The 26,892-nt window shown below is 42.8% G+C and overlaps 2 protein-coding genes, 1 long non-coding RNA gene and 2 other non-coding genes across 9 annotated transcripts in view; 2 read left to right on the top strand and 3 right to left on the bottom strand.

Moving 5' to 3' along the window:
- Positions 1–776: 776 nt before the first annotated feature.
- On the bottom strand, positions 777–20,789 carry LOC137779225 (ATP-dependent 6-phosphofructokinase, platelet type-like). 3 transcript variants are annotated; one of them, XM_068566835.1, is made up of 23 exons: positions 20,460–20,789; positions 17,754–17,827; positions 16,421–16,498; positions 15,987–16,176; positions 15,285–15,450; positions 15,136–15,180; positions 14,582–14,690; positions 12,072–12,167; positions 11,766–11,858; positions 11,530–11,655; positions 10,998–11,062; positions 10,792–10,861; positions 9,469–9,615; positions 9,150–9,220; positions 8,911–8,998; positions 7,709–7,861; positions 5,108–5,260; positions 4,141–4,305; positions 3,641–3,702; positions 2,597–2,708; positions 2,410–2,509; positions 2,200–2,305; positions 777–1,604 (listed from the first exon to the last, which is right to left on the bottom strand). In XM_068566835.1, the coding sequence occupies exons 1-23, from the start codon at positions 20,560–20,562 to the stop codon at positions 1,463–1,465; spliced, it is 2,514 nt and encodes an 837-aa protein (XP_068422936.1). In that variant the 5' UTR covers positions 20,563–20,789; the 3' UTR covers positions 777–1,462. The 3 variants fall into 3 exon arrangements, with proteins under 3 accessions (XP_068422936.1, XP_068422927.1, XP_068422919.1); XM_068566826.1 differs by lacking the exon at positions 7,709–7,861 and having other exon boundaries at positions 20,460–20,787; XM_068566818.1 differs by lacking the exon at positions 5,108–5,260 and having other exon boundaries at positions 20,460–20,784.
- On the top strand, positions 14,172–14,263 carry trnar-ucu (transfer RNA arginine (anticodon UCU)). The gene is given in 2 exon segments: positions 14,172–14,208; positions 14,228–14,263. It is a non-coding gene; the product is annotated as a tRNA-Arg (tRNA).
- On the top strand, positions 14,615–26,859 carry LOC137779259 (uncharacterized). The gene is made up of 5 exons (XR_011077044.1): positions 14,615–14,686; positions 23,256–23,310; positions 23,508–23,564; positions 23,671–23,808; positions 26,343–26,859. It is a non-coding gene; the product is annotated as an uncharacterized lncRNA (long non-coding RNA).
- trnar-ucu (transfer RNA arginine (anticodon UCU)) lies at positions 16,915–17,006 on the bottom strand. Its single transcript is given in 2 exon segments — positions 16,915–16,950; positions 16,970–17,006. It is a non-coding gene; the product is annotated as a tRNA-Arg (tRNA).
- The window catches only part of LOC137779208 (nuclear receptor coactivator 2-like), a 32,361-nt gene continuing 30,456 nt past the window's right edge, over positions 24,988–26,892 (bottom strand). For all 3 annotated transcript variants that reach the window (XM_068566791.1, XM_068566806.1, XM_068566798.1), the window contains exons 20-22: positions 26,659–26,806; positions 26,341–26,415; positions 24,988–25,459 (exon numbers count right to left, since the gene is read on the bottom strand). In XM_068566791.1, the coding sequence (XP_068422892.1) occupies positions 25,448–25,459; positions 26,341–26,415; positions 26,659–26,806 (235 nt within the window). In that variant the 3' untranslated portion in view covers positions 24,988–25,447. The remainder of the gene's footprint in view (positions 25,460–26,340; positions 26,416–26,658; positions 26,807–26,892) is intronic.

Genomic DNA, 26,892 nt, shown 5'->3' with positions numbered 1-26,892 from the left:
AGCTTTGTGCGCTTAACCACAACGTTGATTAACTTCAATTAAATTTCTGATATACAGTAAAGCCTTGTGGGAAGAGTTTTATCCATACAGAAAAAAATAACTTGCCGTTAAGATTTTGTAATTACATAAACTCGGTAACCTCAAAAACCTTGCTGTCATTTTTTCGCGCTGCCGAAACTTTTCACCTTTTTGTTAATCTGAGCTTGTGTGAATCTCATAAAGTATGATAGATCCTTGTGGGTTGTATATTAGTAGCTGAAAAATCTGAGCAGGTTTAGGAATAAAGCTTATAGCTTTTAAATTTTTGAACCGAACGACAGTGTTTTGACTAAAATCCTTAGTAACAGGCCAAGGCTTTGTTTTATTGTGATTTATACTGCAGACTCTGGTTCTTCAGGTCACTATCTTCATAGTAATGATCAAAATATGGTATTTAAAAAAAAATCATTTACAAGTTACACTAAACGCATGCTATTTATTTATTTACTATATGAAGCTAAATGATTTATATCACAACTTAAAGTGGAAATACTATATTTTGGGAAAATTAGTAACACTAACGTTAGCTCACTAGTGCAGTAAAGTAACGTTAGCTCACTAGTGCAGTAAAGTAACGTTAGCTCACTAGTGCAGTAAAGTAACGTTAGCTTACTACTGCAGTAAAGTAACGTTAGCTCACTACTGCAGTGAAGTGTCTCTCTACTTCCCTTTTAAAGTCAAAGTTTTATTTTTCCGCCCGACTTCAATAGAAGTTACTGATAAAATCTCGGACACAATTTCACACAACTTTACACACACAAACTGCTTTATTACTCTGCGAAGGGACACACACACACACACACACACACACACACACACACACACACAGAGGTAATGTAGCGTACAAGTGTTAAACATTCTCTCCACTCCGACAACAGCAGGACCCGACTCACAATACACACAAAGATGCAGCGCACAAAGACCAGCGTGGACACACACACACAAAGTGAGCAGATGATAAGACACATACAAACACACACACACACACACACACACACACACACACACACACACTCAGCTACTGTTGGTCAGTTTTCCAGTTTACATTCAAGTTGGTAGACATTTCTCAAGGTGTTTAACAACAAAAGCACACAAAAGCTGAACGTCTCCCACCTCGGCTTCAACTAGGAGGTTATAAAATATAAAATAAACTCTCAGGACTAAAACTGTAACACCTATTCAGCACATACTAAGGCGTGCTTTAATATATATATTAAGGATATCATAACTTTCATTGGGGATCTAGAAGGTACGTCAGCACCGATAGTTCGTTCCCGCCCTCAAAGCGCATAAACCTTCTCCGTCATTAGACCCCGCCCCCTTTCCTGAAAGCACCCGTGACCTCACGCCTTGAAACCACACCCCCCGCCTCCGGTGATGACGCGTCAGCAGCGGCCCGCAGCGCCCCCCCCCCCCTGGTCCCTCAGACGGCCTCTCGGGGGCGCACGCGGGTCACGTGCTCCAGCTGGCCGGAGTCGGACACGTCGTAGCTGGTCTTGTACTTGGCCAGGATCTTCATCAGGGGGCGGAGCTTCAGCCACCACTGCTCCTTAGGGATCCTGTGGCTGAGGACACACACACACACACACACACACACACACACACACACACACACACACACACACACACACACACACATTACACTCTTATGACGTGTTGTATGTTACTGTTCCCCCAAGTTGTAATGACATATTACTACTTTATTAATAATTTATTTTAAATATTATGACATATTACTACTTTATTAATAACGTATTTTAAATATCATGACATATTACTACTTTATTAATAACTTATTTTAAATATCATGACATTACTACTTTATTAATAACTTATTTTAAATATCATGACATTACTACTTTATTAATAACTTATTTTAAATATCATGACATTACTACTTTATTAATAACTTATTTTAAATATCATGACATATTACTACTTTATTAATAACTTATTTTAAATATGACATATTACTACTTTATTAATAACTTATTTTAAATATTATGACATATTACTACTTTATATACATGTGACATATTACACTATGGGGTCGTTGCCATTCTTGCAGGTAATTGATTATGTTTCTCTCTTCATATATATATATATATATATATATATATATATATATATATATATATATATATATATATAGCTACTTACACAAAGTCGGTCTCGTCCTTGAGCTGAGACACCGGCTGAAAGACCATCGCTCGGCGGCGCATCCCCAACAGACAGGCGGTGTCCTCCGCGTTAGTGAAGACGCGCCCTGCGACGAGACGAGCGACAACCATTAGAACACACACACACAGACACACACACACACACACACACACACACACACACACACGCCCTCCTTGAGCTTGTGCTTACCTCCTTTGTAGGACTCCTTGAGCGTCCGTGTGATCCACTGGATCGCTTTAGCTGAAACTTTGGTGCCAAAGTTTCTATCGAATGGAGACGGAGCTCCTCCCTGCAGGAAGGAATGAGCACCATGGTGTGATGCATTGTATACGTGTGTGTGTGTGTCTGTGTGTGTGTGTGTGTGTGTGCGTCCAACCTGCTGCATGTGACCGAGGATGTTCTTCCTGCAGTCGAACACCCCTCGTCCCTCCTCGTTGTACAGCTGGTAGATGAAGTCAGTGGTGAAGTTCTCATTGGAGTTCTCATTTCTAAAACACACACACACACACACACACACACACACACACACACACACACACACACACACACACACAGTTAGATGCTGCTTGGTTGAAGGTCGTTGTGGAGTTTCAGGTGCCCTTGAGCCACCGTCTCCAGTGCGCCTCCATGATTTTACTCGCAGGTGCAAAAACCTCGGCGCAGACGCACAACATCGTCTACACACACTGTCGCCTCACACACTGTCGTCTACACACACTGTCGTCTACACACACTGTCGTCTACACACACTGTCGTCTACACACACTGTCGCCTACACACACTGTCGCCTACACACACTGTCGCCTACACACACTGTCGCCTACACACACTGTCACCTACACACACTGTCGCCTACACACACTGTCGTCTACACACACTGTCGCCTACACACACTGTCGCCTACACACACTGTCGCCTACACACACTGTCGCCTACACACACTGTCGCCTACACACACTGTCGCCTACACACACTGTCGCCTCACACACCGTCCAGAAGATCTAAACTCGTCCTCTTTCTCACACACCTGCGTCCCGCTGGGAGCAGTTATAAACAGCCTGCTGCTGCAGAGCATCTAAAATAACCTTAAATAACCTCAAACAACCTCAAATAACCTTAAATAATCTCAAATAACCTTAAATAATCTCAAATAACCTCAAATGAGCACCGGAGAGGACGTGAAGTAAAGCGCATTCAGACGATCAACAACGTTTTAACACAAAACAGTTATTTATAAGAAAAATATACATGTTCTGTCCTTGTGTCCTCTCCCTGAGTCCTGCTCACACACACACACACACACTCTCACACACACACACACACACACACACACACACACACACACACACACAGACTACATGATGTGTGTGTGTGGCAATGAAACAGTCGTGCAGACGTAACATTCACTAAAGAGACTCACCGCAGCACTAAACCTCTCTGGATGCTCGTCTTCATCTTCTGCGTCAGATGTTCCACGTTGGACTGAAAACAGAGCGAGAGGAGCGTTACAGCTGCAGCCGATGCACACACACACACACACACACACACACACACACACACACACACACACACACACACACACACACACACACACACACACACACACACACACGCAGAACGGAGAGGGTGCAGGGTGTCATTTGCGCCACCAGGGGGCCCCACAGCTTCTGTTTCTACTCTAGTGATGAAGCCAGCAGAACGTTTGTTGTTTTTCACTTTTATAAGTGACAGTTTTTCAATTTGATAATTTATGTAAAAATGTAATCAAAGACAAAAGTTCCAAACATAGTATCTTCTCTCTGGCCTGCAGGGGGCGGTCTCCTGTGTACGGTGTAATCTGGGTCCCCTGCAGGCCCTGCAGCCTCATGGCGGCTCACAGGTTGTGTAGCATCCACACTAAAGCTCGACCCGTCCTCTGACCTGCAGGTCGCGGATGTCGAACGGCTCCTCGTAGATGTACACGGTGTCGGCGCCGGCCGCCAGCCCGCCCACGCTGGCCAGGTAGCCGCAGTAGCCGCCCATCGTCTCGATGATGAAGACGCGGCGCTTGGTGCCGCTGGCCGACTGCTTGATGCGGTCGCACGTCTGGACATTTAGTACAGTTATTAAGTATTACAGTTATTAAGTATTACAGTGATTAAGTAATAAACTTGATAAGTATTACAGTCATTCATTATTTTATTACAGTTATTAACGAGCAGAGTCACAGAGTAGAAACCAAAGTAGAGCTGCAACTTTTAGATAGTAAATCAGACAAATTATGAATTTAATAAAACATTTGTTGCAGTAACTTTGAGAATGTGGGGATTTCCTGCTTTTATCCATTTTAAATAAATTAAATCAAATACTTTAGGCTGTGGAAAATAACAAACTATATATATATATATATATATATATATATATATATATATATATATATATATATATATATATATACCAGAATAAAGACAAATATAATAAAGACATTATGTCATTTCAGATCACGGAGCTTTTATTGTGAAAGAATCGTATCGTTAACAATTCTTTCACAATAAAAGCCTGACAGTTTTTTTAAAGCTCTTCGGACAAACAAACAGCAGCACATACTTCCCTCAGAACACAACACTCAGCTGACGCACACTGAAGTCCTACGATCCCCTCTGGCGCTGCGTTACGGCGCCACCTGCTGGCCCCCACTGGCCCCTGCTGGCCCCCTTTGGCCCCTTTGGCCCCTGCTGGCCCCCTTTGGCCCCTTTGGCCCCCACTGGCCCCCGTTGGCCCCTGTTGGCCCCCTGTTGGCCCCCACTGGCCCCCAATGGCTCCCGTTGGCCACCGCTGGCCACCTTTGGCCCCCTTTGGCCCCCTTTGGCCCCCTTTGGCCCCCACTGGCCCCCGCTGGCCCGCTTACCTCCACGATGGCGTTGAGGGCCGTGTCGGCGCCGATGCTGAGGTCGGTGCCGCACACGTTGTTACTAATGGTGGCGGGCAGCATGCACATCGGGATGCAAAGCTCGCGGCGGGCGGCTCGGGCCTCGTGCAGCTGCAGCAGGGACTCGAAGGCCTGATGACGGCCGCAACACCAGGTTAGACCACCGGGGGAGCGAGCACACTCATGAGACCTGACAGGGGGGCTACGGGGAGGGGCCGGCCGCTTCATGGGGCCCAGTGGCTCCCTTTGCTGCGTCCTTCACTGGCTCCCTTTGCTACTTCCTTTGCTGCGTCCTTCACTGGCTCCCTTTGCTACTTCCTTTGCTGCGTCCTTCACTGGCTCCCTTTGCTGCTTCCTTTACTGGCTCCCTTTGCTGCTTCCTTTACTGGCTCCCTTTGGTACTTCCTTTGCTGCTTCCTTCACTGGCTTCCTTTGCTGCTTCCTTTACTGGCTCCCTTTGCTACTTCCTTTGCTGCTTCCTTCACTGGATTCCTTTACTGCTTCCTTTAATGGCTCCCTTTGCGGCTTCCTTTACTGGCTTCCTTTACTGGCTCCCTTTACTGCTTCCTTTACTGGCTCCCTTTGCTGCTTCCTTTACTGGCTCCCTTTGCTGCTTCCTTTACTGGCTCCCTTTACTGCTTCCTTTACTGGCTCCCTTTGCTGCTTCCTTTACTGGCTTCCTTTACTAGCTCCCTTTGTTGCTTCCTTTACTGCTTCCTTCACTGCTTCCTTCACTGCTTCCTCTGCTGCTTCCTTTGCTGCTTCCTTCACTGCTTCCTCTGCTGCTTCCTTTGCTGCTTCCTTCACTGGCTTCCTTTGCTGCTTCCTCTGCTGCTTCCTTCACTGCTTCCTCTGCTGCTTCCTTCACTGCTTCCTCTGCTGCTTCCTCTGCTGCTTCCTCTGCTGCTTCCTCTGCTACTTCCTTCACTGCTTCCTCTGCTGCTTCCTTCACTGCTTCCTCTGCTGCTTCCTTCACTGCTTCCTCTGCTGCTTCCTTCACTGGTTTACAGTTTCATCACGTTGTCGGTGGCTCACAGTGAATCAGCTCTTTTCTTCTTCTTGTTCTTTTTGTTGTAGCTGTTTGGACAACATCTTCTGGTTGTGTGTTTACACAACAAACGAGGACTCTTGAAGATGTCAAAGATAAACTCTTGAAGAGTGTGAACCACTCAGCTACTCAGCTGTTTAAATGAAATACAGTTTAAAAAAGAGTTTATCTGCTGATCTTCTTGTTTTAACCCTTTAAAACACATCAGTATTGTTTCAATGAAGCCGTCTCGTCGATGCTGAAGGACGCAAGCAAAGGGATCACACTGAGACCATGAAGGTGTGCGTCTGCGTGCGTGCGTGTGTGTGTGTGTTGAAGGCTGGCTCTCTCCAGGTGATTGGGGCGTTGGCTTCTCATTGGCTGACGGGGGGATTGGGGCGGGAGTTGAGTGTGGTGGTGGTGAGGGGCTGATGGGGGGTGTGGTCACCCTGGGTGACACCGAGCCTTGTTGACGGGTAAAGATAAAGACTGGCGCGGTGTGTGTGTCTCCAGAGACCGTGTGTGTGTGTGTGTGTGTGTGTGTGTGTGTGTGTGGGCTCGATGCTTCCTTTTAAGGACAGGAATGTAACGCGGGCCCTCAGCGGCGCTGGGCCATCGACTGCAGGCGCACTCTTCTTCGACTCGCTGAAACTTGTCGTTGTGCACACGTCCTTACACACACTCACACACACACACACACACACACACACACACACACACACACACACACACACAGAAAGCGATTTTGCATACACATGCCACAACACACGGCACCGCATGCCACGCCCACTTACCTGTGACCTCCACTGACCAGCTCGCCTCCAACAACAACAACAACAACAACAACAACAACCGGCCTCAAGGTGTTTCCCTGGAGCTGTGTGTGTGTGTGTGTGTGTGTGTGTGTGTGTGTGTGTGTGTGTGTGTGCGTGTGTGTGTGTGTGTGTGGCTGACCTCCCTGTCGGGTCGATACCGGCTCCAATAGCAAACGTTTGTGTTTAACAACAAGCACGTCAGCTGTTTGCTGCGTCAACACGTCGTAACGAGACAAAGGAGCTGCTGCTGGTTTATTATCTAGATTATTATGATGCATAATCTAATCTAATCTAAACGACTAAGGCTAAGACTAAGGCTGTATAAGGCTAAGGCTCAATAAGGCTTTATTTTAAGACATAAAAAAAGGAAGTGTCGCGGTCTGAATCTTGAGTTTTTCCATGCCTCCGCTGCGCGCCGCAGCCGTAAGCGTCATCGCCCACCAGCACTGACGGGCTTTAGTCACGAGCGCCCGGTCGCCGGCTCGTACACAGGAAACAGGAAACAGGAAACATAAAACATGGCCGCCCGCTGGCGCCTCGCAGCCACAGCCGTCTTTCTCCCTCAGCGTCACGTGACACAGAATCCAGCTTCCTGCTCACGAGCTGCGGATCAGCGAAGGAGCCCCGAAACTCTCAACGGGCCCGATGACGATGAACACACACACACACACACACAGAAACACACACACACAGAAACACACACACGCAGGTAAACAACGCTAACCCGGCCAGACTTACGTCAGTAATGGCATTCAGCGCGGTGTCTGAGCCAATGCTGAGGTCGGAGCCGGGTATGTTGTTGGAGACGGTGGCGGGCACCATGACCATGGGCACGCACAGCTCGCTGTGCTGCGCCCGCGCCGCCGACAGCTCCAGCAGTCCCACGTAGGCCTGCAGGCGGTGAGAGCCAGCAACACGCATTGGTTGTTTAGGGGGGTGGAGGCTTGGGATGGGGGCGAGGGATGGTGGGGGGGTGGGGGGGGGGGTGAAAGTGAAGAGGCTTAACGCAGAAGTCCTGGTGGCGGCGTGAAGAACACCGAGCACGAACACATTCCACGGGGAGGATCATGGAGGGACGAGGTAAACCCGTGGGCGGGGCCTGAGGGAGGCGGGGCTTAAGGGAGTTGGGACCTTGAGGGAGGCGGGGCCTGAGGCAGGTGGGGTTTGAGGGAGGCGGGGCTTGAGGGAGGCGGGGCATGAGGGAGGCGGGGCTCTGAGGGAGGCGGGGCATGAGGCAGGTGGGGCTCTGAGGGAGGCGGGGCCGGAGGGAGGAGGGGCTCTGAGGGAGGTGAGGCTTGAGGGAGGCGGGGCCTGTCGGTGAGGAGATGGATCTCGGGAGGATGGCGGGTGGGACAGATTGAGAGAGAAAAAGGGGGAGGGTCTGGGAGGAGAAGCCAATTGGAGAGAGCCGGGCCGAACAGGAAGAGACTCAGAGGTCGGTGGGGGGAGGGAGGGTGACTTTCTGGCCGAGCTGCACACAAATAACTCGTATTTGTTTTACTGTATTGATGATTTATTGCTACATTTGTTGTGGAAGCCAAAATGTAGCATTAAGTATCATTTTTTCTTTACAAATATGGGAGGTTCCCGGTCTATAAAAAAGTGTTTTTGGATGCGTTGCAGCTCTGGCAAGAAGTCGTGACCATATATGGGCACACAGCGAGTCTAGAACATTTAAATGTGTCTTCATTGCGCTCTAGAAAAACATGTTTATGCAGACATGTTTTAAGTCTCAAATCAGTGACATCAGGAACGCTAAACATCACAATGATGCATTAAAAAAAGAGACTTCTGAACAACGCTGCACGGCAGAGACAAGTAAAGGATTACTCACATCTTATGGGATTATTAGGAGCTATGTTGAATTGTAAAAACAGTCAGAATACAAGATTTCTTTAAGATTTCTGGCACACAGAAACTGATGGAGTCATAAAACGTACCTCAAACCCTCCGATGAGCAGCAGAGCGTTGATGTTGTGGATCTTAATCTGCTCGGCGATCTTGTCCAGATATTTCCCCGGAAGAGTTCTAGCATAGGAGAAAAAAATAAATAAAAATCGTTGTGTTTATGATTAAGACTATATAGACTATATAGAACGTCTTTTTGATTGACACACAGTAAAATTAAGCCTCACTACAATCATAACTCTGGCGTTCTTTCACTTCCTCTTCAACTCACCGCTTGGTGCCCAGCAGGGAGCCGCCCTGGCCGGTCCAGCCGCCCACGTCCCCCCATTTTATCTCCTTGATCTGGTTTGAAGGATTGCATGTAAAAAAAAAAAGATTTAAAAGAAGACTTACAGATCAGAGGGAAGACAAGCCCCTCCCCTCTCCCTCGACAAGCCCCTCCCTTCTCTCTGACAGGCCCCTCCCCTTTCCCTCGACAAGCCCCTCCCTTCTCTCTCTGACAGGCCCCTCCCCTTTCCCTCGACAAGCCCCTCCCTTCTCTCTCTGACAGGCCCCTCCCCTTTCCCTGGACAAGCCCCTCCCCCTCTGACCTGCCCCTTGTAGAATCCCTCGAAGCCGTCGCTGACCGCGAACATCTTGTGGCCCTCGGTGATTCCCACTCTGACGGCCGAGCGCACGGCGGCGTTCATGCCCGCCGCCGGGGCGCCGACGTTCAGCACGGCCACGTTGAAGGAGCTCTGTGGACGGAGAGAGAGAAGCAGTCACACACACACACACACACACACACACACATAGAAAAACACACACAAGCAGCAAAACCCTGGCACTCGCAGTTCGGCCGGAGGTGGAAGAAGCCGCATGGCGCTAAAAGACGCAGCGAAGCAGCGGCGGCCTGCAAGCCCCCTCATGTCGACGTGCCACGAGGTCACCTTTCAGGTGACGCCCATGAGGTTGTGTGTTCGTGACCCACACTCAGCGCATCAGGGCGCCGCCTGATGCGAGCAAGTGAACACAGGCAGAGCGACGGATCGCGAGCACCGGCTCCGCCATTTTGTGGCACTGCGTTTACGTATCAATAGATTTTAACCAAAATTGAACCTTTTGGAAACCGTGCGGCAATTTTAAGTCCCAGCATGCCCCATTCAGACAATCTTTTGGCATAAAATACGCATTTGTTTCCATTTTTGAACCAAACGACACAGTTTTTTGACTGAAACTCCTTCCTAACAGGACAAGTCTTTGTTTTATTGAGATTTTTGTGGTAGATTCTGATTCTTTAGGTCCTAATCTTTACAAAAAGGTGTCTTATTGACGCTCCAGGAGGCTTTTTTGGGGAATCTGACTCATTTCATGCTGGATGTTCATAATTACGTCCATAGTTAGTTATTTTTTTTTGCAGATATAAATTTTTTCTCCAAGATTTTTCTGAACAAATACATACAATAAACACAAGTATTGTAATTTATTCGGGCTTCCTACGACGACTCAAACAGGTAAAACGAGGTCTGGAGACAAAACTGGTTTCACAGTTTTAAACAGGTTAAAAAACGGTTTCCTAAACGTTCAGAGACGCTGTTGACTTTGATCTCAGCGTGAAGGGATGAGAAGCAAAGTGAGCAAAGAGAGAGGAGGAGCAAAACTACAAGTCTAAACTAGTTGCAGAAAAGTAGAAGTCGACCTAGAGCCCGCCAACTTCCTCCTCTTCCTCCTCCTCTTCCTCCTTCTCGAGACGGCCACAAAAAAAACAAAAAACAGGCTCTGTTAGTGTCACCAAAAGGCACGTGAGCAGGAAGTACCTCGCGCTACCGAACACATCTCAGCGCCGCTGGAGGAGAGAGATACATCGGAGGAGTTACATTCGTGGGAATCGAGCGCGTGACTGAAATGACGGCGTTCACACGGAGGTCACTCACGTTTGGGAGCTCAGAGTCGGCCTTGCGGTAGGAGAGCAGCCTGTAGGTGCTCAGGTTGTTCTCAAAGCTCCTGCAGGTCAGAACAGAAGGTGAAGTTAGACCACGTAGAAAACACACACATGTCACATCGCTCAGGAACTCTTTATTCAACTCTTCATCAAATCCATAACCAGAAGATGCTGCAGTCACAATGAAATGAAAGATACCTCCCACGCAGCCTCACGGCCTCTTCAAACTTCTTCTCGTCCATGGCCTTCTGAACCTCCTGAGTCTGACACACAGGAGCTCCATTATTAATATTATTAATATTATTATAACACTGTGAAGTGACTGTTATTAGAAACAGTTCACACACACACACACACACACACACACACACACACACACACACACACACACACACACACACACACACACACACTCACAGACTCCCTCTTATCATCATGAGCTTATCTCAACTTGTCTTTTGATAGAGATGTTATAATTATAAATATTTCGTTTTTTCTATTCTGTTGAGAGCAATCACAACAATGCACACACACACACACACACACACACACACACACACACACACACGTACACACATGCACATAAGCACACACCACACACAAACGAATACACACACACTGATACACACAAATACGCACACACACACATGCACCCCCTCATACTCTCTTACCATCTGCACACACACACACACACATACACACACACACACACACTCACACACCCTCTTACCATCTGCACACACTCCATCAGCGGCAGCCGGACCGCCTGGTTGCCGACCAGAGACACGACGCAGGCCGGCGTGGTGGCCGAGGCCTCCAGCAGCGCCAGCACGGCCTCCACGCCCATGCGACTGGCCTGCGGGGGTCAAAGGTCGACTGAAAGGTCAACAGTGTGAATAATAATATACATAGAGCCTCTCGTTAGGACTCGCCTCACAGTCTCATTGTAGGGACACGGTGACTCACCAGGATCCGGTCGAAGGCAGACGGCGTCCCACCTCTCTGCACGTGGCCCAGGATGGTGACCCTGGTGTCCAAGCCCAGGCAGCGCACAACCAGCTGGGACGACAGAATAGACATTGTTATATATTATATATATATATATTATACACCTGTCAGTGTGATTAAACAAAAGAGTTGTGAACGTTCGTTCTTACTAAACCCGGCCCTCTAATATAACATTCATTTAAAGATTTTATAGCAACTTCAAAGAGGATCGTAATGTAGGAATAAAAAAAGAAAAAAGGGACCAGACGTCTCCACTGTACTTACATCCTTGATATAATCAGGAGTTATCGCCTTGTTGTGGGAATCTATGGCTCCTTCAGACACAATAATAATGTTCAGCCTCTTCTTATCAGCGCGGTTCTAGAGGGATGAAGAGGAGCAACATCAGGTGAGGAACATGACAGAGAACGTTGGATCTCGTGATGGAGGATAATCTCATAAGCAACAACCGGCATTTTGGACATTTATTTGGTTGTCTTTCTCCGTGCAGACGCTCGGCACATTGCGGGGTAAAACATTTTTCCTTCTTTTTTTCTTTCCTAATTGCACATTCCTGCCACCGGCTGTCACTGCGGGGCCTCACAGCGACCCCTCACCCACACGGCAAGAGGCCAATGATTGAGGTAGATGCCAGGAATCTGCTGCGCCAACATGCCAACACGTCAACATAATTCAGAATGAAACGGTCGAAAAGGGTTTAACTTGTGTTTTCTCACACGTGTACTCTCTAAAGTATTCTCTACTGATTGTAAATATAAAGTAGAATCACTCTAGAATATGGCAGGTTTCTTGACAACAAAAGAAACGCTGTTCTGTATCTCTTCAGACATCCTTATCGATATATCTATCTATCTACCTATCTATCTAATATCATTTAGACATGAGGATGTATAAATAGTTTTCTAAACCATGTACAAGTTAAAGGGAGGTAAGCATAAAAATAAGCAAGTGATCTTTACAGTTCAAAGGTTAGAGTTTATGTGCTTTCTGACAGCCTAACACGCTTTAGCAGGGTAAGCTGTCAATCTTTGTTTTTCTGTGTGTTAATTGGATTGTCCTGAGATCAACAGCCAATCCAATCTACGTCTCAGGTAAGGGGGCGGGACTTAAGCGGAGTTAGAAGTATCGCGTTACAGTGGACGGCAGAAGCTAATGACCACCGTTGAGTGAACCACGAATTGTTATATGAGAAGATAATGTTCATAACTTAATAGCTGACGACTAGTTATCCTATGGTTTGCACTTATGTTATCTACACGAGGTAAATACAAGTTGTTTTCTATACTTTGACAAACTGTTATATCACAATGTTTTGTTGCTATTCACTATTACCATTAGCATAAATAGCGATTAGCATGAGCTCTTGTTGATATTGTTATAGCGCCATCACTTTTATGGGACAGGTGTTATATATCTATCCTATCTACCTACCTAGTTAGATAGATATATATCTACCTAGTTAGGTAGATATATATATAGCTAACTAACTACCTAACCCATCTATCGTAGCTAGCTAGCTAGCTTTTTTTTTTGCCACATTCAGGCAGTTGACTCACCAGAGGTGCCTTATTATTTATTTACATAAGGATTCATGTAATTATTTATATTTTTACTAAAGTCCACAATAAATAACCAGCTGATGTGGGAGGTACCTTTTTGTAAAACAGGAACGTTAACACATTTGACTTCTAGTCAATAATTATATTCAAAGGTTGTGGGTTCCAGTCCCAAAATAGACACTCACAGTGCCGTAAAATATAAACTTTCTTTGTAGGAATTGAACTCATGCTGCATATCAGTGGGATCATGTTTACAGAAAGAGTTTGGGACTCTTTGGGATCTCTGTTTGTGTGTGTGTGTGTGTGTGTGTGTGTGTGTGTGTGTGTGTGTGTGTGTGTGTGTGTGTGTGTGTGTGTGTGTGTGTGTGTGTGTGTGGAAAGTTGAGATAAACAACACACTAATGCCATACTCAACTTTTCCTGAAAGAGGAAAGTTACCAAGTTATGATTTCTGCAGATTTGGTTTCATATAAGCTGTCAAGGAGAGAGCGGGGGAGGGAGAGAGAGAACAGAGTGAGGGAGGGAGGGAGGGAGAGAGAGTGAGAGAGAGTGAGAGAGAGAGAGTGAGAGAGAGAGTGAGAGAGAGAGAGTGAGAGAGAGAGTGAGAGAGTGAGAGAGTGAGAGAGTGAGAGAGAGAGAGAGTGAGAGAGAGAGAGAGAGAGAGAGAGAGAGAGAGAGAAAGCAAGAGGTGAGAGGGGGAGGGAGAGAATGAGCCGTGTGTTGTGTGTGTGAACCGTGTGTGTGTGAACTGTGTGTGTCAGCTGTGTGTGTATGTGGGTGTGTCTGTGTACTGAGAATAGCAGCTGGCTCTGTGGCGCAATGGATAGCGCATTGGACTTCTAGCATGTCTCATGAGACGATATTCAAAGGCTGTGGGTTCGAGTCCCACCAGAGTCGCTCTTTTACAAACATTTCTTCTTCATCAAAAAGTAATTCACTCTCTGCACTTCACATTCAATTACTTTTTAACTTATTATATGTTCCCAAAATTGTGACTAAAGCACAGAAAAAAAGTTAAAAAGGTCACTTGGGTAAATACAATGTACATTACGTTATATGTTATATATATATAGACATATCTATATATATTATCTATAGATATTATCTATAGATATTATATATATATATATATATATATATGTATATATGATGTGTACATATGACACGTGTTAACTGACAGTGAAACTAAAGTGTGTGTTTCTGTGTGTTTGTTACCTCGGACAGTTTTTGACACATGTTGTCCTCCCAGCCGTCCTCAGGAGGCATTTCTGGGATGAAAACCCAGTCTGCGCCGCACGCCAGGCCACTGACCAGCGCCAGGTATCTACACACACACACAACCACACACACGCACACACACACACACAGACGTTAACGGTAATTGGGGACTGTGGCCGACTTCATTCTCACCATGATGATATCTATGCTGATGCATCTAAATTATATTTGGATTATCAATTAAATTGTCTATAAAATAAATCATAAATGTATAAAAGTAAATATACTATGACTATAAAAACATTTAAAAAATCCCACAGTCAGAATTTCTTAGAGACAAAAAATAAATTTTCAAACGTCTTTTAATATTCACCAAAAGCCCAAAACTCTAAAACTCTGACATTAATGTAGTTTGACATTAGATACTCAGAGTGGACCCTTTGTTGTGGTTTGTTCGGTCAAGCACATTTAACTTGCGTACGTGCACCCTGCTGTGTACGTGCCGGTGTGTTTTGTGTTCAAACCCCTCGAACGCAAAGCGGAGCGCCTACCCGCAGTGTCTGCCCATGACCTCCAGCACGAACGTCCTCTGGTGGCTGCGAAGACGAAGACGGTGAGAAGTGACAAGGTCAGAAACAGTGAAACCTCCCCTCCCCCTCAGTGGAAACCGCTCTGTCCGTCCTCTCACGCCTTCGCTCACCTCTGAGCCGTGGTCATGATGGCGTCCACCACCTCGATGATCCGGTGCAGCGCCGAGTCGGTGCCGATGGTCATGTCGGTGCCGCAGAAGTCGTTGTCGATGGAGCCGACCATGCCGACGATGTGCAGCACCGAGTTACTGCGAGCCGCCTCGTCGTCGATCAGACCTGGGAGACGAGAGAGAGGGAATAAACTCTCTTTATGCCTGCAGAGACGAACTGTGGGGAACATTTTACCCCCAAAAGTAAAGTCCCTGAACAGGAGATGAACCTTCTAAACGTAAAATTAACTTTTGTTGGGGTCGCTGATCGGTCAAACGCACCTTTTCCATTCGTAAAATAAGGAAGTGCTCTCCATCATGTCAGGATGAGAGGGAGAGAGCCTTTGTTGGGTAACGTTTAAAGTAAAGTTTGGCTTCGTTGTCAACTCCCCCGACTCCATTTAAAACCAAAACAAACAGAGGAAGAGCACGAATGGGCTGAGAGAGGGTCAATAGTTAACCATCAAAGACTCAGCTGATGATTTACAGACGCTTTTAGTTTCATTTCCCGCCCGTGCACTTATGTTCCTTATGTTTAACGTGCTTCAGTAAACACACCCTCGCATTGCATTGTTGTTAATTGCTTGTGTGTCCTGGAGGAAACGGGCGGAAACACCCACGACACTCGAACTCGCGCTAGAACTCAAGCTCCTCCCCCCTCACCTTTCTGCAGCAGCTCCTCCAGCAGGCCGCTCCACTCCTCCCTGAACAGGTTGGCGCCGGTGAGGCTGCCGTCTCCGCCGATCACGCACAGGTTGGTGATGCCGCGCTGCACCAGGTTGTGCGCGGCCCTCAGGCGGCCCTCGCGGACGCGGAACTCCTTGCAGCGAGCGCTGCCGATGACGGTGCCGCCCTGACGGAGAGACGGCAGAGAAGAAGAAGTACGACATGAGATCGCGTATCGCGTTACTCGCTTTTTTTTTTGTCGTCCACCGAATCCGATCTCCTACTCTGACACGACGGAAAAACATCTAATCTAATCACGGACTCGCTCGGCTCCGAGATAAAAGCACGACTTGGCACCGAGGCTTTTATCTCTGCTGAAGAAGATGAAGGAGGTCGTTAGCCGTTAGCCGTTAGCTCGGGGTTGGTCTCACCACTTGCAGCATGCTGGAGACGCTTTCCCACGTCGCCTCTTTGATGTTGTCTCCTCCGTCCACCATCCCCTGGTAGCCCTGAGAGGACGAGACACCATCACTGACACTTCATGTGCACGACACGTGCACACTTTGCACTTCTCTGTTGTTTCACTAAATGTATAGATAGATAGCTAGAGAATCAATTCCCTCCATGAATACTCTCTGCGCTGTACATATCTTTCATCCCAGCTATTTGTATTTGTATTTATATTTCATCCCTGTTGTTTTTTACTTCGACAACTAATTCCCCCTTTATGGATTAATAAAGTATTCATTTATTCATTCATTCATTCAGCACTTCAGGGACAATTGTTGGGAACCTGCACTAGTTTGACTTGTGTTGTCTTTATTATATTCATCTTGTTTATTGTGTATGTATTGAAGTATGAAGCGCTGCGTGGATCAATTAACAAGTCAGAAAGTTCCTGAATGAAGAAGAGTTTGTAAAAGAGCGACTCTGGTGGGACTCGAACCCACAGCCTTTGAATATCGTCTCATGAGACATGCTAGAAGTCCAATGCGCTAGCCATTGCGCCACAGAGCCAGCTGCTATTTTAGTACACACACACACAGACACACACACGCGCACACACACACACTTTATTCTCCCCCTGAGCTCTAATATGAATGCAGTTGCAGCAAAACATTTTTTATTCTTAATAATTAAATTGTCAATAATACAAAATAATGTAGAAAAACAAATTATTCTCTGACTAAATTATTTTTTAGGGAAGATTTTTTAATTGATGCAAACTTTTATAATCTGTTTCAACACGTTGTGTGTCTCTCGGTTGTTGTTCTGCTCGACACCGTGAGAACTGAACTGCTCTCAGCTCTGCTGCTGTTGTTGTTGTTGTTGTTTGTTTGTCCCGGGCCCCTCTGGCCGTGAGGGGGCCCCTGCTGGCTGATCCTTTACATCCCTCTGAGACAGAACCCCTCGCTCCCCCATCGAGCACAATCCAACTCAGCTACACACAAAGCAGTGAACACTTTACTTTTTCACTGATTCACCGTCTGTGTGAAGAAAGAAGCTTCTGGTGAATGAAATCTGCTCTTAACCTGAAACACTAGTCGTTTATATTTTATTTACTGTGTATTTCTGTAGTTTTATTCACTTTGTGTCTGCTGTCGCTGCAGCAGGAAAGAATGAGACGGAGCTCATGTCTGGTGCTGGACACATCACGCGTGTGTGTGTGTGTGTGTGTGTGTGTGTGTGTGTGTGTGTGTGTGTGTGTGTGTGTGTGTGTGTGTGTGTGTGTGTGTGTGTGTGTGTGTGTGTGTGTGTGTTCACCTCGTGGATGAAGTAGACCTTGGCCTCCACGTAGATGCTCATCCGGACGACGGCACGCACCGCCGCGTTCATGCCTGTAGGAGAGCAGAGCAGTGAATGTTGTTATTAATGTTGTTATTAATGACATTAATAAATTAATAATGTCATTAATAGGGACAGAGACTTTGTTTCTACTTTAGTGAAAGTAGAAACAAATAAATCTGTAAATAAACGTCTGTGATCAGCTCATTGATGTTTCTCTTAGCAGACAGACGCTGATGCACTGATGGTATTGATTCAGTAGATTAAAGCTGATGGTATTGATTATTGATTCAGTAGATTAAAGCGGATGGTATTGATTATTGATTCAGTAGATTAAAGTATTAAAGTATTAAAGTATTAAAGTGCTCAACTGGCTGAGAGAGTTTGTATCCTGCTGCAACAGAAAGATGCAGATTGAGAGCTGAACATTTTGTCTCTGCTTGGACTGAAAACTGTGGTCACTGTGGCACCGTCTGGCAACACACACACACACACACACACACACACACACACACACACACACACACACAGAGGACCGTCTGGTGGAACAGGTCGATCTGCTGGAGGGAGAATTGTTTGAAACCTGAAGCGGACGAACAGGATTTAACCTCCAGTAATGTTTCTTTTTAATAAAAAGGTGTTAAATGTTTCTCAGGTGGATCAATAGTGCAGATTGTTGTTCCTTACGTCGATGGTGTTGCTAGGAGACCAGAACAGCTGATTGATGGAGGAGAATGTGAGCAAACAAATGTTGAAGGAATGACGAGCTGAGGAAACAGTGTGTGTGTGTGTGTGTGTGTGTGTGTGTGTGTGTGTGTGTGTGTGTCAGGGCTAGGGGAAGTTGCCGTGGTGATGTGTGACTCATTACAGTCAAATTAAAGAAAGATTTAAACGTCTGAGCTGAAAGAAAAATGAGTCTCATGACGTTGAATCTTTCTTAATTTCCTGAGATCTTTGTGAGTCGTGACAGACGAGCGGGAGGAGCTCTGACGTCTCGCGGTGCTGAGCATTCTGGGTAAAAGCATCTTTCATTAGTCGGCTTGCTGACGTGATTAAACAACAGAATAAACTCTTTGTCCTCATTGGATCAGACGCTTCAGCAGCTTTTCATCACGTCTCAGCGCCGCCAGAGGAACTCCATGCTGCACGCCGACGTGCACGCCGACGTGCACGCCGATGTGCACGCCGTCGTGCTGCAGCCTATAGGATAACCCTAATGTTACGCAACAACCAGCAAGAGATGAAGAAATGATGGAGTCATATAATATATAATACATGTTAATATATACATATACACGTGTAAATATTAATATATAATACATATTAATATTTACACATTATTAGATTAATTGAATTATATATATGTATATATTATAATTAAATCATATATTAATTATATATATCTTAATGTATTAATTCAATAATATATATTAATTATATAATTATTTATGATTATAGTATTACATATAAATTAATATAATAATAAATATGAATATATATATGCATTACATATATAAATATTAATTATATATAAATATAATAATATTTATGAATGTTCATATATATTACATTACATATATAAATATAATAATTGTATATATATATTCATTATGTAATTTAATATAATAATTAATTAATAACAATAAAATGTGTTATGAGATGAGGAACTTCTCATAAACATTAATCATCAGAATAAAATATAATAAATAAATAAATGATTACATCACAAACTCTGCTCCGTGAGACGAAGACGCGTAAAGCGTCCGGTGAACTGACCGGAAGTCGATACACGCCGCCTTCAAAACAAAAGCGCCGCGTCTCAAACTAGAGCCTTTGTGACCTTCACTTTGAAAGGGCTCAACCGGAAGTGGGCTCTTTAGTCGGGTTCACGCGACACTTGACTCTTCGCTTCGTCCTCAGTGACGCAGAGACACGTGCTTCTCCACGGTCACTGAAACACTGAGAACACACGTTTCATTTACATTCGTACTGACTTTAAAAACAATTTATTACCCAAAAAAGTTGGAATATATTAAATATTAAAGAATAAAAATACGTGCTTTCCTAAGTCAGTAAGAAATACAACATATAATATGACATATATATTTATATATTATGTAAGTGTCACACACTGGCAGATCTTTGTGGTTCACGCTCCATTTAAGGTTGACGTTGTAATATAAAGCCTGGTGCACGCGCACAGACGCATGCACGAGCCCACACACGCACACGTGAGCCCAGCATCCCGTCATGTAAACGCAGTGCAGAGAGGTTACGTAAAGAAGATCACTTGTTGATATTAAAACTGATTTTAACTGATTTAAAAGCAAATGTTAACTTAATTTTTTAAACTGACATATCAATGCATATTAATATTATACTTTAACGTCTTTAACCCCGAATAAATATCACAGCATCCATGTTAAAAAAAATGCAAAAGAAATAAATAAAGAAAAGCATCATCATTGAGGCCATGCTTCCATTATCGGACAGCTCTTGGTCGTTTCCCCAACATGAACACGGATGCAAACTTTTACAGTGATGCCGTTACTGCGGTTGTGAATGCCGCGGGACGAGCACCGGATTAATCTCCCCCCTTATCTCTGACGTCACCTCACGCCATCTCTCCCGTTTAACGGCCACCGGGCTTGTCCGGTAACGGAACCCGTCGGGACACCGCGTTACCTTGCGCGTCTCCGCCGCTCGTCAGCACCGCGATGGACTTCCCGGCGCCGGACAGATTCTCGATGAATTTCCGCGTGTCCTGCCGCTTCGGTGCCGCCGCCATGTTGCCCTCAACCTCCACTTCCCCCCCAAAAAATATTAAAAATGATGATAATGAAATGTGCAGTTTCCACAAGCTCCGCTGCCGCGCTGACGTGAAGTTCCGCTGCCCGGTGAGAGGAGCCGCTCTGCAGTGCAGCGGTAACGCCCTCCTGATGCACGTGCACGCGCACAGACACAGACAGGCACACACACACAGACACACACACACGCACACACAGACACACACAGACACAGACACACACAGACAGATATACTCAAACGCAAAAGCGTCTACTCCTGATCAAAGATCTTGCATTATGTGAGATGACTCACTCCTTACTTTAATTAGGAAACAGCAAAGAAGTTACCAACAACATCTTGTGTTGTTAATTCATCATTATAATGTGGCAGAGCGGCTTTTAATTACACAAAATGACCACAGAGACTCACAAAACCACATATAGACTGATGACAACCACAGAGACACACAAAACCTTTTTGAACAAACATTTAAATATAGTTTTGCATTTTTTTCTGCTCTTTTTAAAAAAAATCTAGGTTCAAGTTTTCGGTTTTGTAAAAATAACCAGAGTGAGACGTCTTCACTTTTCTCTGCTTCTCTCTGGTTCTCACGAGCTGCCGGTCCCTGGAGTCAGAGAGCCTCCAATGGGAGTCCAGACCTCTAGCACCTCCTCACATATCTCAATGAGGGCACCTCTGCTCAGTTTATTCATAAAGTTATGGGATGTGATTGTTTTTAGCTCAACGAGCCTCGAGGTAGAGTTCCTGACCTTCCACGACCTTCAGCAGCCGAGTGCGAGCTTTATCTCCACGGCCGTTTCTCTCAGAGCACCGAGTGGCATCTCGCACCTGTCGACAGCTCGTCATATTTCAGGATATAATATTATCGTGACGGAAAGGTTCGTCACTCACGGCCAAATAATGATTCTTAAATTAGATAGATAGAAGTAGAGGTAGAAGTACAGGTAGAAGTACAGGTAGAGGTGCAGGTAGAAGTATGGGTAGAGGTGCAGGTAGAAGTACAGGTAGAAGTACGGGTAGAGGTGCAGGTAGAAGTATGGGTAGAGGTGCAGGTAGAAGTACAGGTAGAGGTACAGGTAGAGGTGCAGAATGACCACAAAGAGACACAAAATGATCAAAAAGACACAAACCCACTTATTAATGCGTAACAACTAGAAAGAGACACAAACCAACTAGAAAAAAAGAGTAAAAAAAAGCATCAGAAAGTCTGCTTCATGCACTGATGTTCAGAAATATGACGTGTGCTTTTGCTTTCCAATGCATCGATAGATATTCAACAACTCAGAGCAAGACGAGATGTAGAAAACGCTAAAAAAGAAAAGTCTAAATAAAACATCGCAACTTTAATAACTTGAATGTGACCAGAACATTTTAACAAACATTTGTCAAGTTATCTTTAAAATATAAGTTTAATATTATTCTGGAACTGAAATAAATACAGAATCAGAGAAGTGATGAGTATTTAATAAATAATGCAGCGTGACCTCGTTCACCTCAACTTCCTGCAGAAGGTCGCCCCCTGCTGGTGAAACGGGCTCATTACACACAGGAGAGAGAGAACGCCTTTTATCAGAGTACAAGTACATGTAAAAATATATATAGTAATAGAGAAAACACAGGAGAGGAGAAATGAAAAGACAGAGGCGGTCCCGCTCAATAAAAATAATTTATTTACAGTGGCATGAATCATAAATTAACGAGCAGCATTGGCAGAAAAGCAACATGAGTGGACAGCTTGCATAAAGTGTGAACGTCTGGACTTTTGCATAATGAAAACAGCCACTCTGAAGAAACCGTGTGTGTTTATTGGACCGCTGAGATATCGAAATATGAACATCAGACCCTCTTTGACATTTTGCTGATTAAAACAAACTATTTCTCTATAATTAGACAATAATCATGTGTTGTACATTACAGCACAAAGTAAATCTATCCGCGTCTCCGTAGCTTTACTCCGTCTGAAACTATTTGTACACAATAACTGCTCAATGTTGTAAAGTGAAATATTTCAGCCATAAAAGGTGAAGTTGACATTTCTAAACTCTGGCGCCACCTGGTGGTAGAAACACAAATCAAACGCAGGGTCGCTGGAAAAAAATGAGCTCAGAGATTTCAATTTTTTTCCCCAAGAATTGTTAGATTTGTTTTTACAAACAACAACTTATTAAAATATTTAAATGATTTAAAGATGCTAATAACACAAAAAAAATCTACATGTGGTGTGTTTTAAAATTTAAAAAAAGAAAAGAAAAAAAACAAAGAAAAAAAAGTAAAATGTGAATTAAAGGTCTCTTAGAATATAACTTAAAACAAGTGAAGACATTCCAGTTGACGAGGAGGAACTTTTATGCAATCTTAGTTTTTTACCTTCGTTCTATTTAGTACAATAGAATTATTTGAGTTATTTAAAACCTTCCTCCGTACAGTTGTCATGATCTATGTTGCATACGAGCCGTAGAGGTCAAACCGTGTTCCTGTACCGGGCTGTAAACATGTTTAATTCCGCTGTAAAGTTGGTCATTTTAACATAGAGGTCTATGTCAAGAAGGACTCGCGTTTTAGAGCCTCAAGTGGCCGTTTGAGGAACTGCAGTTTTACTTTTTTTGCGCTGGCTTCCATCGATTCTTGTTTATTTCTGGCAAAGAAAAAATGTTTTTCTCATGAAATCTACAGGAAAACTGCAGCGAGAATCACAGATCTAAGGCATTACGTCGTGAGCATCGTAAAGGTACTCGCACGAATTACAGTATTTTGCAATTGGTAAAATATTCATCTATGAAAAAAGAAAAATATTTGTAGTCACAATCAAGAGAAAATACTTCACTCTCATCTAAACATTAGGAGTTACAGATTGCTGTAAAACGCTTGACATTCAGGATTCTTCATAAAATGGCTTTTCTTTTCCTCTCGGTGGAACTTTCACAGTCGGCTGAAAACGGAGAAGATCGACTGGAAGCTGAAAGAAGACGCTTTGTTCTCAGAGTGCGTACAAACTACACACATTTTAAAGTATCCTTCAGCGAGACACACAGAGTCGTAGTAGAACTACGGAGTCGCAGAGTTTTAGTCGTTTATTTGTTTCTTTTAGGGGCAAAAGCTGCTTTTAAAAAGGAAGGAACCGTCTTATTGGTTGGATCTCAGTGGGCGGAGAAAACACACTTCCTGATTACATTTGGACTGACGTTTATGTACAAGTACACACTTGAGTGTGTACTTGCATTTTGAGGTAATTGTATTTTTACTTTCCATTTTATGAAACTTTGAATTTTGCGTTGTACTTTTTTACTCCACTGTGATACTTCGACAGCTGTCAAGTTTACGCTGCAGATTTAAAAAAATGTAAATCAAACCCCAAAAAATGAAAATATATAAATATATAACTTTGGATTAAAACACCCGACAGTATATAAAGTAAATAAACTTTCAACCTTTAACAGCATTAAAGTGATGAATACATGCAAAAGATTAATTCAGTAGTATAACATATATTATTCTGATTACTTTTACTATAGTATCATATATATATTATAATATATATATAATTATTATTATTATTATTATTATTATTATTATTATTATTATTATAATATATATATATATTATAATATATATTATAATATATATATATATTATAATATATATATATTATAATATATATATATATATGATCATATATATATATATATATATATATATATATTATAATATATATATATATATATATTATCATATATATATATATATATATATATATATTATCATATATATATATATATATATATTATCATATATATATATATATATATTATCATATATATATATATATATATATATTATCATATATATATATATATATATATATTATAATATATATATATATATATATATTATCATATATATATATATATATATTATCATATATATATATATATATATATATTATAATATATATATATATATATATATTATCATATATATATATATATATATTATCATATATATATATATATATATATATATTATAATATATATATATATATATATATATTATCATATATATATATATATATATTATAATATATATATATATATATACATATTATAATATATAGATTATATTTCATATACATACTTTTATATATATAAATTGTTGGCTTGTGGTTTTTTAAGCTCCGCCCACCGAGGTTTCCTTTAAGCAATTACATATTTCTACTCTTCTTATAGAGTATTTTTTAGTAAATATTTCTACTCTGTTGGACTAAAACTCCAAACTGCGTTTCTTGCAATACCACATAGAGGAAAAGGTAGTATTTAAATCTAAGTATGTACACAATCTACACACATTCACCTCCATTCAAAGAGTCATTAAATAGGGATAAGCTCCCTGTAACTACAGCAGAATCTTAAAATTGACATCAAAATGTACCATTTCGGGAGATTTTCTTAAAACACAAGATATCCTTTTTTTTGTCATACAAATAATCTCTAAAAACTTCTTCAAAACTATAAATACCTGTAAAATATTTCATTTTTTCAGTCAAGCTCTAAAACAGAACCATAACAGATCCAGAGGTTTTGTTTTGAAGCTCTTCTCCAGTGTCGAACTGTTTCAGCTTCACACACACACACACACACACACACACACACACACACACCCTTCACACACACAGTTCATGGTCGTCTCCCACAAGGCGTCTCGGAGTCGGCGGAGGGAGCAGCGTTCCCATCGAGGCCCTCAACTCCTCGCTGCTCCTCCGGGAGCAGAGCTGAGGGGCCTCGGGGTGCTCTGCATTGGGTGCTCTGCATTGGGTGCTCTGCATTGGGTGCTCTGCATGGGTGTCACCTGGTCTCAACCGCAGCCGGGGTCAGCAGAAATTCTAGAAAACGGGAAAATAAATGAATTAATCATATTATTCATTAAGGGGGAATAAACATAACAACTAAATAACCCTGAAACTATTGTAATAAAAGACAACACACAACTACACCGAGAACTAAAGTGGCCCCAGAATGGAGCCCTGAGGTACACCACCCGGTGGGAGAAGCAGACCTGATGAGAGTCTTGTAATAAATACATTATATATATATATATATATATATATAAATAAATATATATATATATATATATATATATATATATAAATAAATATATATATATAAATATATATATATATATAAATAAATATATATATATAAATATATATATATATATATATAAATAAATATATATATATAAATATATATATATAAATATATATATATATATATATATATATATATATATATATATATATATATATATATATATATATATATATATATATAAATATATATATATATATATATATATATATATATATAAATATATATATATATATATATATATATATATATATATATATATATATATATATATATATATATATATATATATATATATAAAAATAAATAAATGACATCACAGAGCAGTACATTGTCTGGATACAAAGAAAACAATCACTAGCATCTAACGTATTAGCCATTACTGTAAATAACACTTTGTTTATGTGATGATAATAACAGTAATATACTTAATATTCATAATATAGGTGAGGTAACTTTATGTATCGAGCACATTTAACCGTCAAACATCATAAGGCCTCGACACAAAGGGCACAAAAGGAAGTTCAGTTTCATTAGAAACGGTAAATAAAGAGCAATAAACAAGTTAAAATACAACAATAATAATAATATTAATGCTAATAATCTCTTCACTCACAGAACTGGCTTCCCCCTCTTGCGTCATCATGTCCATCCCCGCCAGCTGCTCCAGGATCAAGCTGCCGTCCCTCACCTGCAGCAGAAGACAACAACAACAACAACAACAACAACAACAATGAACCCAGCGGCTAAAAATACAGAAACACAGAAAACAACTTGAACGTGATCATCTCTCAAAACTCCTACGATGCGTCTTTATCTCATGAAACGGCAAAAACAAAGCAGAAAGAGTTTTTATCTTAATTTTAAATTCATCTAAATGAACCTAAAACATAATCATTTTCCATAAAGTGATGACGGTCGTCCGTGTCGTCACCTGCTCCGTGTTCATGCCGCTCATCGGTCCGGTCATGTGGGCCAAGTTGCCCCCGTTGTTGCCCAGGACCCCGAGGTTCACGTTGCCGTTGTACATCCCTCCGTTGGCTTGTGTGGAGTACTGCGACTGGGACTGCTGGGGGTACACGCTGGTGGAGGAGGCAAACCCAGTCAACAACAATACAACAACAACAACAACAACAACAACAACAACAACGCAACTAGCTAACGGTGA

This window comes from Clinocottus analis, unplaced genomic scaffold (assembly GCF_023055335.1).
Source record: "Clinocottus analis isolate CAN_PGR_092001 unplaced genomic scaffold, fCliAna1.0.p SCAF_11, whole genome shotgun sequence".
NCBI classification, from domain to species: Eukaryota; Metazoa; Chordata; class Actinopteri; order Perciformes; family Cottidae; genus Clinocottus; species Clinocottus analis.
Note: the sequence above shows the minus strand (reverse complement) of the source record. Positions and strands in the feature narration are given on the sequence as shown.